We start from the raw sequence: 13,032 nt of genomic DNA on the forward strand, positions 1-13,032 counted from the left end.
TATCTTTGTAACAACTCTTATGTAGGTGCCACTCTTACCCCCATTTCAAATGAGAAAACTGGGGTACAGCCAGGTTAAATAATTGTTCCATTACTAAGGGTTGAGCTAAGATTCAAAGCCAGGCAGCTGGTTCCACAGTCTGTTTGCTATGCTACAGCAAGTCTTAGTCTTGGAGATTTTGTACTTGAAGCCTAGTGCATGTGGGGAAAAGGCGAGCAAGAGTTGAGATGAGGTGATGGGATCCTCTCGCAGGGCCAGCTGTCATTTGTGGCCTGCCCTGCTGGTCCTGGTGACCTGTACTACCCCTGGATGAGATTGGCCTTGTCATAGAATGGTCAGCTCCACTCCCAGCCCTGTGGGCCTCCCTGGTGGCTTGTGCCACTTTCCTGTGCCCCTGGCAGCAAATGGTCCATCTCTAGCAAGTGGCCTATGGCCTCCCCAGGCACTGTCCCTGTTTGTGAGGCAGGCTCCTTACTCACTGACTTCCTGGCACAGCTGCCCAGGATGGGGGAGCTATGGGCCTGTGACATTTTCCCAAGAAACGTGGCTGTTTCTTGCCAGGCAGGAAATGTATGATGCCCAAGAAATGTATTCATTCGGTATCACAGCCACCAGAAGCATGTCTGATACTTCCTCATTCCTTGTCTGTCTTTATGTGCACCCCAGGCACCCAGGCTCTTGGAAGATGCTCACAGTGGCGGTGTGCGTGGCCCTTCTGGGCTGCCTGCAGGCCCAGCAGCCCCAGGGACATGTTTCTGTAATCCTGCTGGGAGCAACTGGAGACTTGGCCAAGAAGTACTTATGGCAGGGGCTGTTCCATCTCTACCTGGATGAGGCAGGGAAGGGCCACCGTTTTAGCTTCCATGGGGCTGCCCTGACGGCCCCCAAGCAGGGCCAAGAGCTCATGGCCAAGGCTCTCGAAACCCTTTCCTGTCCCAAGGACATGGCACCCAGTCACTGTGCTGAACGCAAGGATCAGTTTCTGCAGCTGAGCCAGTACCGCCAGCTGAAGACGGCTGAGGACTACCGGACTCTGAACAAGGACATTGAGGCACAGATCCAGCACGAAGGCCTCCAGGAGGCTGGCAGGATTTTCTACTTTTCTGTGCCACCCTTCACCTATGCAGACATTGCCCGTAATATCAACAGCAGCTGCCGTCCAGGCCCGGGCACCTGGCTGCGCGTGGTCCTTGAGAAACCTTTTGGCCATGACCACTACTCAGCCCAGCAGCTAGCCACAGAGCTCGGGAGCTTTTTCCAGGAGGAGGAGATGTACCGGGTGGACCATTACCTGGGCAAGCAGGTGAGCATCGGCTTGGAGCCTGCCAGTATTGGGGTCAGCTGGGTGCCAGTGGACCCCATCAACAGGGCCACACCACCAACGGTGGAATTAGGCCTAAAGGCATAGTGAAATCTGTGCTCCCATGGCCTCCTCGAAGGTGAGCAGGAGGCAAGGGTCAAAGGAGAAGGAGTGAGTGGGTGAGAGGAGCAGGAGTGTGTGGTCTCTGTCTGTGCGTCCAGCCTCTCCTGTTTTCGGTAGATCCTTGGTTCTCTTTGTTTCGCAGCCAGGGTCTGGGCTCTGATGTCTCAGCACTACCCGTATCCTCCACACAGGTGGTGCAGGGGTTCCGGTGTCTGCACACAGCTTCTAGTTAGGCATGCTCTGGGAATTTGAATTAGCTTTCTTATTCTGCACCCACCTGCCCTTTTTCAAAGTCTTCCCAAGTTCTCTTTTGAGCCACAGGCTGGTAACAAAATCTTTAAAACCAAATTGGGAGCAGTGGGACTCTAAGGCTATACTTTTCAGCCAGGCCCAGGAGGGGAGCGTGGGGTTGACCTCTTAGGTGGTGCAGGTCACTGGCCAGTTCACTTGGACATCGCTCAGAGCCTCTTCTGGGCACCCAGTCCCAGAAACCCCCGCAGAGAGTATACCAGCAGCTGTGTTCTTGGGTCCAGAGGCTGGCGAGCCCAGGGCCATGTGGCTACAGAGAGTTGTCGAGGACAGAGGCATCATGTTCTGTCCCATCCTGTTTAGTGGTGCTTAGAGCAGTGCCAGTCCTGGTGAGGTTGTCACTTGGTTATGGCAAAATGAGAAAAAATACTGAATGAGTTCAGTTTGAAACATTTCACGCTACATTTTTGGTATTACTTTAATTTTATTACGCGTTAATAAGAACAGAAGATAGGTAATTTAAAATATTTTCTTTCTTGGCAAAGTTGGTAACCTTGTGGAGGTCACTGGAAAGCTTTTGGAGTCTTCCCCTGGGCTGTGAAACCCTGAAGTCTGGGAACTGTTGCTCAGAGAGCGTCTTCTCTTCTGGGGAGGGAATAGAGAGGTCTGCAGCCCTTCAAGGCAAGGCTCTCTCTTCACTGTGAGAAAAACCCGCAGTACACAGTCCTCTTCCCTGACAGGCGGTGGCTCAGATCCTGCCTTTCCGAGATCAGAACCGCAAGGCCTTGGACGGCCTCTGGAACCGGCACCACGTGGAGCGGGTGGAGATCGTCGTGAAGGAGAGTGTGGACGCAGCAGGTATGTGAGTAGCTCCTGCACGCCTTCTATCTGCGGCAAGGCATTGGGCCCTGCAGGGCCAGAGCCTTGGCCAGCCCTCTGTGCCTTGGCCAGCGCTTCTCAGAGGGAAGTTTCCTGCTGGTATGTGGTTTCCGTCCAGGGCCTGCTGCGTGCCCAGCTCTGAACCAGGCTAAACCTCAGGGTGCCTGCTGGCAAAGCCCAAATAGCTATGGCTGCCTGTGGGGGGCATGTGGCCCCATGAAATAACCTGGCGCAGATGCAGGGTGCAGTTGGCAGTCACTGCTGGAAGTTACCCTGAGTTTTCCAGGATTGTGGTGGGCACCATCAGAGCCACAAGAGGCCTTCTCTGACGTTTGTACTTGCAGGGGCTCCTGCCTGGGATGCTCCCCTTGTTCCCGCATTCCCCTCACCCGCCCTCTCTGCCTTGTGTTACCCTTGACTTGTCCTTGTCCGGTTTGCCTCTCCCACCAGCTGGGTTCCAGGAAGGCACCTTCCTCCCTGGCCCCTACCCTACACCTCAGAAGTGTTGAATAAACTCAGAAGGAGCACCACTGACCAGTGAGTCAGGGCCGAGCATCAGGCCATGTCTGCACATCACTGCCCTCATCTGTGAGGTGAGCAGGTTGTGTGTGTGATGGCAGCTGAGGGCCTTTGAAGCTCTGGCATGCAGGATGTCACATTTTCTGAGCAGTGACTGTGTATATGTAAAGCGTTGGTTCTTAATGGTGATGAAAGCTAATTCTTACCATGTACTTAATCCTCTGGCAGCTGTGTGAGGTGGGCTCCACCTACAGAAGAGGTTTGTGGCCACATCACCCTGGGGCAGCAGTCTGGCCTCAGCACCCAGGCTTGGCACTGTCGGGTGGTCCTGCCAGCTTGGTGCTAGTGTCCCCCTCATCCCAGAAAGCCATGACTGCTTTCTGCAGCTGCAGTGGGAGCAGTGGAGGCCGTGGCCCTACGCCCACCCCACAGTGTGCACCTGGCCTGGGGGGAGGGTTCAGAGCCCTCAGACCCAGGGGGACTAGGAGGCCGGTCTCTTTCTCTTTAACTCATTTTTTCTCTTTGCCATTTTCTTTTTCTTTCTTTTCCTCTTCCTGACTCTCTTCAGCTTTCTGTTTTCCTCTTTGAATGTATTTAGTACTAGAAGCTCTCTGCAGGGCCAAAGTGCTGCAATGAGACCTCAGACGCAGCCTCTGTCCCCTAATTCTGCACAGATTCTCTGAGTCGGAAGGGGTGACAATATGATCACACTCAGATGATGACACAGCCTCCAGGCAGGCAGTGGTTTGGGGGGCAAGCAACCAGGCAGCACTTCCTGAGCCAGGCCTTGAACGTGGCCATGCTCGAGAAGGGTCTGGCTTCTCCACTCAGAACCCACATCAGAAAAAAGGTCCTGTCCCCCAGCAGCCAGCCTTGGAGGAACCCTCCCCCAACCCTTCCTGGTCTCCTGTCCTGGTCCCCAGCAAGGGCCAGGCCGTGGGTCTCCTCCTGTGCCTCCTCTTCCTATATCTGATGTCCCCGTAGACCTGTGTGCTGCACCTTGTCCTTGCTTCATCTGCAGAGAGATGAGCTGCAGACAGGGGAGAGTGTGGAGCAGAAAAGGAGTGTGGCCCTGCCACCCTGCTGCGGGCCAGTGGTGGGCGCCTGCACCTCTCTCTGCCTATTCATGGGAGCCATGGACTGCTCTCCGCCTCCCTTCCTGTGCCCACCCTGGGCTGGAGAAGAGCCATAATGTCCAGTTACTCATTGGCACAATCACCTCTTATTTCTCTCAACCCTCCCACCGCCTTTCCTTCTAGGTATCTCATGTCATTTGTGGGGTTTTGGTAGGGCCCCTGTGGAGGCAGGGGCCAGGCAGACGGCAGGCCTGATTATTCTAGCCTTTGTCTTTCGGAGAAAAGAATAGCGAAGACAAGGCAGAAAGGCAGAAGCCTGGGCAGGTCTGTTTGCTATTTGAACACAACTGCTGGGGCTGGCCGTCCCCGAGGTCAGGGAGGGAAAGGCATCTGGGGCTCTGTCTTCAAGGCTGCTGTGTAGGTTCTGGACTGTGGGGCTCTGAGGGGGAGGGTTGCCCTCAGCCCCAGGGCACAATGTGTTTCCACTTAGCTGGGCTCTGTGCCTTTAGCCCAGAGGCAAAGGGCACCCAGGCACAGGACAGGCAGCAGAGAGCCTGCCCGTCCTGAGGGTATCTCCAGGGTGAGCTAGTTCAGCTCGGTGTCCTTGTCAGAGTGGTCAGCAGGACTGCAGCTGTCCTGAGATCTGGATTTCCCTGGGTGGCTATTTACCTGCCAGTTGTGTACAGTGGCCCAGAATGGCTGGTAAAAAGGGGTGACTACCTGCCACTGTGCCCCCCCCCCACAGTAGTGGGGCCTCCGGACATGGTGGGCACTTGGCAAGAGAATAAGTGTGTCTGTGTGCCAGGGGACACGCCTTCATCTGCATCGCCTGAGAAGGTAGTCTGACGCATTGCTGGTGGCTTCAGCCCTGCTCCACACTGTCAGGGGCCCCCCTGTCTGGGGTTCAGGCTAGAGAGAGGACAGGAGCTGCAGTCCTACAACACACTCCAGCACAGCCAGAAGCGCTGTGCCCAGCAAGTCCGGGTAGGGGGAGCAGGCTGAAGCAGAGACTGCCCTTCTGGCAGCCCCTATGGTGGGCCAGAGTGGGCAGAGCATTTCCACTGTAGGACTCGGAGCCCTGCAGTCTGACAGTTAAGCAGGACAAAGTACACAAGCCCTTCTCCCTCCATTCCCCCAGCCCTCATTCTGTGACCCAGCCAAATGGTCTGGCAGATCCCCCAGCTGGCACACTGCCCTGCAGATGTGCACCCCTGGCTGATTCCTGTGCAGGGGTAGCCCCGGACCAACTGGGCACCTGCTGGCAGGGCAGACCACCACCCCGGTTGCTGGGAAGGGAGGGGGGCCACAAGCCAGGCCTGGGAAATGGAGCCTTCCTGGCCCAGAGATGCTGTAGACTCTGGGACGGAACTTCTGAGCTGCAAGGTCATTTGAACATTTTACCCCACCCCCATTCACAAATGGGTGGAAGCTGCTTCCCCAGCTCCCTCCCTCTATGGCTGAGGGTTTTTTTTTTTTTTTTTTTTTTTTTTTGCTGCAGCCTCTGGCCCAGAGAAGTTGGTTGCAGAGTCAAGGCTGCTGCATAGGCTGGAGGGGGGAGGGAAAGAAGAAGTGATCCAGCACTCAGCGCCCTCTGAGTCTGACGTAGGGTCTTCCTCCCATGAGTCCCCGTCTAGTGAGCCCCTGGGAGTCACAGATACCCTGGGTACCTGACTAGGGTTTCCTGAAGCAGCAGCATGAGCCATAGAAGGACGGTCACTTTGCCTCTTTGAAGAGATGACCCCAGCTGGCCCTCCTCATGGCATTGGGAAAGGCTCTGCAGACAGGAGGCACCTTGTCATTAATGGGCAAGTGTTCAGCTGTCTGGGTTGGGCTACCTCTTCTGGGAGTGCTGGAATTGGAACCAAGGTCTCCGGCACTCTAACCACAGTGCAGCACAGCCTCTCATTCTGGCCAGGCCGTCAGCAGTTGGCCTTTCTAGCAGAATGTGCTCAAGAACAGTCTCTCTTTCTGCTGCCTTAATTTCCCCTCTGGGAAAGAGGGAGACTTCCTGAGGGTATCTGTGTGTGGGAGGGTCCCTGTCTGGACACTGGGGAAAGGAGCCTGATGCATGCTCACCTATGAGGGTTGGAGTGACCGCTCCGTGCCTCTCACCAAGGGACCAAGGCAGCCAGGATCCTCCCAGGCACACACCAGCTGTCCTCCCCTCCATCCTGGCCTGCCAGCAGGGGCTGGGAGCTCGCTCAGCAGGGCCAGCTCCCCTTCCTGCCCCATCTGTAGATCTGTCTGCAAGGCGAGCCTAGGGCAGCTGCCTGGCCTCCTGTCCACAGAGCATGCCAGACAGCCGGCCGGCCGGTGCACCCGTGCTCTCCTTGGCCCTCACCTCTTTTTATTTTTAGTAATCCCAGAAGGTGTTGGTAGGGATTGCAGCTGGCTTTTAGTTATATTCTTTTGCTTTAAAAAAAAAAAATCTGTTTTTGCTGGAGAAACCTGGATCTCCCATAATGTGGAGGCAATGTGGTCCTGGTTCTGAAGGCTGTGACCTTCAGCGTAACTCCATATAATGCTGATAACCTCTAGGGTGGTTTTAAGGATTAAGTCCGATAATGTACACGGAAATACTTTACAAATGGAAATGTTGTTCCCCTTCCAAGTTTGCAAGGAGAGGTAGCTGGCAGTGTTCTTCCAGCGACTCTGATTTCTTTGTGACTTGTATTAGATTATTATATATAGACCTGTCATGGTCTGTAATACTTTTTTATGTCTATGCTTCACCTAATATTTCTCTCTCTCACACACTCTTATATACGTATTTAAAATTCAGACCACACAATATATGGTATAAATTCTGTTACAAAGCATTTTGTTTGTTTCTAATTTTTTGCTATTTTAAATGGTATTTTGTGAGTTTTTTAAAAAATTGAGATATAATTCATATAAAATTTACCCTTTTATAGTATAAAATTCTACAGTTTATAGTATATTCAGGAAGCTATACACCCATAAATTCTAGAACATTTATGAGCATTAAAACAATAATCTTCCCTGTAAGGATATTTTTGCAGTGGAATTTCTAGGCCAAAGGGTAAACAGTACTTTCTAGCTAAGCCCTGTGACCAGGGGACAGAGAAGTGGGTCTTCCTTGCTTTGCCATCCTTTGCCATGAACCAGCTCTGGATTTGCGCAGATTGGGGTCAAGTTAATGGGGGTCTTTCTTCTGATTGTCCTGCCTGGTTGTGCTTTTTAAATTCTTTTCATGTACTGATGGGTTTTAACCCTCAACTTTCAACCTAGGAAAAGATAGGAGCCAGGAGCCAATAGAGGAAAAAACAGTTATAATAACTGGCAGTAACTAGAAGAAATCATCACGTTGGTCGTCAACATGAGGATTAGCCCGAAACTTCCTTTCCTATGTCCAGGTGTGGCCTCTTCCCCAAGGCCTGGCCACTGCTCTTAAACTCTGAAGACAGAGCTGACCAGAAGAGGAGAAAGGTCCATAAATCTATGTCTGTATTAAGCACAGGCGCACCCCTTGAAGCTTGAAATTAAGGAATAAAGGAAGCCATCTTTTACTCAGCGGGTAGTAAACCTGGGTAATGCATTCTCCTTGAGAATTGAGAGAGGATAAAAATAGGAAAAGGGCCACTTAGGGATTTGCTAAATTAATGAATAGTAAGCAGATAACCAGGCTTATAAAGACTCTGTTGCCTTCTCTCCATCAAAAATTCATCTGTTTTGAAAGCTTTAGCTATCCTCTTTCTATGTAGATCTGCTAAATTCATTGATTCTAAAGCACACATCTTTTATCTTTGGACCTCTCTGAAGTCAGGTTTACCCTTGATGGGGTGCCATGGTGGAACAGGTGGACGCGTTTGTATTGCTTGTAGGACATCGATGTTTTCACCCTTGATGGTATTTTAGGTTTAAGGAAGTCTAGTTTATCTGCAGCCTCCATGGTCTCTCCAAGCCCTAGACTTACACATCTAGCTGTCTTTGAGATATTTTCCTGGAATGTTACATCGTTACTTCAGATTCAGCAGATTTAGAACTCAAACTGTTACAGCCCAACCAGATTCACTTCCTGCTGCTCCAGAGGAAGCCAATACACCGAGACAGCAGGGGTTACTGTGGAGGAAGAGTTTAATGTCGCAGGCGCCATGCAAAGAGACAGGGGGAATTCTTAAATCCCCGTCTCTCTGAGAATTTGGTAGCCAGGGTTTTAAAAGATAGTCTGGCAGGCACAGGGATAGGAAATTGGGTCTGCAGCTGTGGATGAACACAGAAATTGTAGACTTGTTGTATGCAGTGCAACTCCAGCTGAGTTGGTTCCTTGGCACAGGCCACTGGTCTGGGGTTGGGTCCGTCGGTCCACATGAATGCAGGGTCTGAAAGATCCCTCAAAAACTAGCCTTAGGTTCCACAAGGGTGATGTTTGCTACAGGAGCAACAAAGAAAGCTAAGAATTTTCATGACTACCAGCTATGTTTGATTCCTGGGGTGGGAAGCAATTATAGGGAAGCAAGGGAAGGAACAATGGCTGGTTGTATGTATGTATGTTTTAACTGTGTCTGTGCCTGTGCCTTTGCAGAGGTCTAACTCCTACTACAGTTCCCACCTTCTGACCTTTTACCTTATAGAGGGCAGTCTCAAAAACATTATTACCTTTTCGCATGAAATACTACTTCTATTAACTTATGTCCAAAGTAGTGTTCTGAGTGGCGTGGCTGGTAGCCCCTTTCGTCTATTAACTCCTCCATCCTCACTCCCACCCTACAAGGCAGGTACAGTGATATTGATTATTGCCCTTTCATACATGAGGTAGTGTCCCTTGCTGAAGATCACAGGGCAGAAAGATGGCAGAGCCTGGCTTCAGAGACCACACTCCGACCCTGGCTCTGTACCACCGCTCATGCTTCCAGCCTACTAAGTAATGTCTTTGCATTTTGCTGTTACTTCCTTTGATCTGCAGCAAAGGCTGGCTGGTTGATTATGGCACCACTGACCCCATCTCTGTCAGTTCATCTTGCAGACCTCAGATGGCTTCATTTTCCCAAAACTCTTTGCACTTCCACTTCCGTGCTCTAAACCTTTTTCTTAAAAGTTTTATTGAGATATAACTCATGTGCTAGAAAGTTCACCTGTTTAAAGTGTCCTATCCAATGGGTTTTAGTCTATTAACAAAGTTGTGCGTCCATTCCAATTTTATAATATTTTCATCACTCAAAAAAAAATAAAAAACAAAAAACCCTTGTACCCCTGAGTTGTCATCCCCCAAGTTCCCTCTGCCCAGCCCCTGGCAACCACCAATGTACATTCTCTCTCTCTGGATTTGCCTCTTCTGGACATTTTGTATACATGGGATCTTACAATATGTGGACTTTTGTGTTTGGCTTATTATCACTTGATATGGTATTTGTAAAGTTCATCCACATTGTAGCATGTATTAGGACTTCATTATGCTTTCTGTTGTTGAATAATATTTCATTGTAGGCATATACCGTGTTTTATTTATCTAGTCAGCAGCTTATGGGCATTTGGGTATCTGCTTTTTGGCTGTTACGAATAATGTCGCAATGAACAAGTTTTCACATGGCCATACCTTTTTATTTCTGTTGAGTATAAACCTGAGAACAGAGTTGTTGGATCCTAACTCCGTTTAACTGTTTGAAGCCAAGAAGTCTTAATAGCTCCTTAATTCCTCAGTCTAGTTTCCAAGGCCCTTTCCATCTGTTCTCAGTTCCTATGATTCTGTGTTGCAGGGTCTTCCTGCCAGCCACACCCCACGGTAGCCTAAACATGTGAGGAGCCGCCTCTGTGTGGCTCATGCTGGCCACCCAGCTAGGATGTGGCCCGGGGGCAAAGTCAGCCCCCACACACATTACTTTGAGACACACAGCATTTTAAAACACCTGAATTATTTGTGCACATTTAAGGATCACGAGATTATACTTAACAATACAAATGTTTACATTCTCCTGAAAAACTGAAAGATTTGGTCACCACGTGTCCACACTCCGCGGAGTTCACTATTCCTTTGTACAGATGAGTTGTAGAAGTTAAGAGGGAGATGTCTTGGTGGGAAGGATCGCAAGCTCTGGGGCCAACAGCCTGAGTGTGAATCTCATTTTTATCCCTTTACCAGTTGTGTGACTTTGGGCAAGTTACCTAACTCTCTGAACCTCACACTCCTTACATTTAAAAATGAGGGTGTTAGTAGATCTTGCTTGTATGTTGTTAATTGTGAGAAATAGATGGATTAACATAATACAATGTGACTATCATTATTATCTTTTTCTTGATGTCTTCTCAGCAACATCGTGAGAACTTTGAAGACCATGGGGTGAGGGGAGCTCAGCTGTTCTCTCCTTCCCCAGGGCCACGGTTGCCATGTTGGGTGCGCAGTCCGGTTGGGGTGGACTGTCCTGCTCCTTTCAGGGTTGAACATCCCTGGCCAAAGCTGTGCCTTCAAGCTCTGGTTGAGAACTGAGCAGTCAGATTTCTCTCGGGAGTGAGGGCACCTTCCTACCAGCAGCTGCCAGCTTCATTTCTTGCCCCTCAACACTGGTGCTACTGTTGGGAACGGCATATTGGGCTGAATTGGGGGCAATTGGCTCCACCAGCTTTGGCCTGGTCCTCCTGGCAGTGCAGTGGCCTGAGGGAGCCCGTCAGGGCAGGTGGCCCAGGTCTGGTGCCCAGGACCCAGGGTGGCTGCTGTAAAGGAATATGCTGGTCCCTTCTTCAGGTCTGAACTAGGATCCATTATTTTTTAATCTATTTTGTTGGTTTTTTGTCTTTTACCATATTCACAGAGTTGTACATCTGTCACTACCACCAATTTTAGAATGCTGTCATTATCCTCAAAAGAAATCCTATACCATTTAACTGTCATCCCCAATTCTCCCATCTGTCTCCTTAGTCCTAGGAAAATACCAGCCCACTCTGTATCTTCGTAGATTTGACTATCCTGGTCATTTCATATACATGGAATCATATAATGTATGGTCTTTTGTGACCACCTTATTTCACTTAACGTACCCATGAGAAATAACATTCGTCTACACAAAAACTTGTATAAGAATGTTCATAGCAACACTATTTGTAATAGCCAAAAAATGGAGGTGACCCAAATGTCCACTAACTGATGAACGGATAAAACAAAATGCGGCATATCCATATATCAGGAGATTATTTGCCAATAAAAATGAATGAATGACGGATATGGGTATGACACAGATAAGCCTTGAAACATTATTTTTTATCTGTTTGAATTAAATATGAACTAGATACTGGGTAAAACTAATGTTTAAACAATGCACGTCAGGCTGGGTACAGTGGTTCACGTCTATAATCTTAGCACTCTGGGAGGCTGAGGTGGAAAGGTGGAACTCACTCCTGAGTTCAAGTGAGTGAGAGTGAGACCCCATCTCTACTAAAAAAAAAAAAGAAGAAGAAGAAAGAAAAGAAAAAATTAGCTGGGCCAGCTACTTGGGATGCTGAGGCAGGAGAATCACTTGAGCCTAGGAGTTTGAGGTTGCTGTGAGCAAGGCTGACTGCCAGGCATTCCAGCCTGGGCAACAGAGCAAGATTCTGTCTCAAAAAATAAAACAAAATAAAAAAAAATATATGATATAATAAACACTGAAGTGCCTACCACCCAGTTTTTAAAAAAGAACATCATCTCCTGTGTGTCCCTCCCCAAATTCTATCTCATTTCTTCTCCTTTACTGAGGATCTGACACAGTCTCTTAGAATAGTTCTTGTTGACTCAGCACAGTGGCTCACACCTGTAATCCTAGCATTCTGAGAGGCAGAGGTGCCTGAGCTCAGGAGTTCAAGACCAGCCTGAGCAAGTGCAAGATCCCATCTCTAAAAACAGCTGGGTGTTATAGCAGGCACCTGTAGTTTGAGCTACTCAGGAGGCTGAAGCAAGGGGATCACCTGAGCCCAGCAGTTTGAGGTTGCTGTGAGCTATGACGATGGCCACTCTACCCAGGGCAACAAAGTAAGACTGTCTCAAAAAAAAAGAGCATAGTACTCACTGAAGGGAGGAGGCTCCAAGATGTCCCTCCTTTCTCTGAGGTTGCCTCCCATGTTGTATAGTGTTTGCAGACCCTTGGGACTGGGGAATGAGGGTGCAGGACATGTGCGGGCCTTAGAGTCTTGGTGCCTGTCAGCATGGGGCTGTCTGATGGCGTTGGCTCCTTTATGACATCCCACCCCTGCCCTGCCCAGGTCGCACCAGCTTCTATGAGGAGTACGGCGTCATTCGAGACATCCTCCAGAACCACCTGACCGAGGTCCTCACCCTGGTGGCCATGGAGCTGCCACACAACGTTAGCAACACGGAGGCCGTGTTGCAGCACAAGCTTCAGGTCTTCCGGGCGCTGCGGGGCCTGCAGAAGGGCAGTGCCGTCATGGGCCAGTACCAGACTTACAGTGAGCAGGTGCGCAGAGAGCTGCAGAAGCCAGACAGCTTCCACAGCCTGACGCCAACCTTTGCAGGTGGGCCTGGGCCCCAGGCAGGGGCTGCTGGTCTCACCCTCAATCCCCACCGGAAGCAGCTTTCCAGCCCCAGGTGCCCTTTGGGGTGGAAGGGACGTCACCTGGGATTTTCAGAAGGGTTTTCAGTGACAAGGATGACATTCCTCTGCCTGTCTGGCCATCTGGCAGCCTAAAGCTGCAGGTCACTTGCTTTGTGCTCTCTGGGGGAGGGACATCCAAATGGCTGCCTTCTCCTGTCAGCAGCTGCAGATGTGTCCTGAGAGTTTGCTGTGTAAGGCTCAGCCCCAGCTGCTGCCCTCACAGGGGTCATTTCTGGTCTCCCAAGGGAGGCTGCAAACCTGCCCGGCCTCACTGGAGACACTTCCAGGGGGCAGGCACCACACTGGTCAGGCTAATGCCCACCAGGGCGTCCCCTGGACGGTTCCA

General features: G+C 50.4%; 1 protein-coding gene across 5 annotated transcripts in view; it reads left to right on the forward strand.

Moving 5' to 3' along the window:
- H6PD (hexose-6-phosphate dehydrogenase/glucose 1-dehydrogenase) overlaps positions 1–13,032 on the forward strand; it is a 36,722-nt gene that overhangs the window by 8,279 nt on the left and 15,411 nt on the right. For all 5 annotated transcript variants that reach the window (XM_053576095.1, XM_053576094.1, XM_053576098.1 and 2 more), the window contains exons 2-4: positions 667–1,303; positions 2,413–2,530; positions 12,337–12,606. In XM_053576095.1, coding sequence (XP_053432070.1) covers positions 667–1,303; positions 2,413–2,530; positions 12,337–12,606 — 1,025 coding nt within the window. The remainder of the gene's footprint in view (positions 1–666; positions 1,304–2,412; positions 2,531–12,336; positions 12,607–13,032) is intronic.

The sequence above is a fragment of the Nycticebus coucang genome, chromosome 22, assembly GCF_027406575.1.
Source record: "Nycticebus coucang isolate mNycCou1 chromosome 22, mNycCou1.pri, whole genome shotgun sequence".
Lineage (NCBI taxonomy): Eukaryota > Metazoa > Chordata > Mammalia > Primates > Lorisidae > Nycticebus > Nycticebus coucang.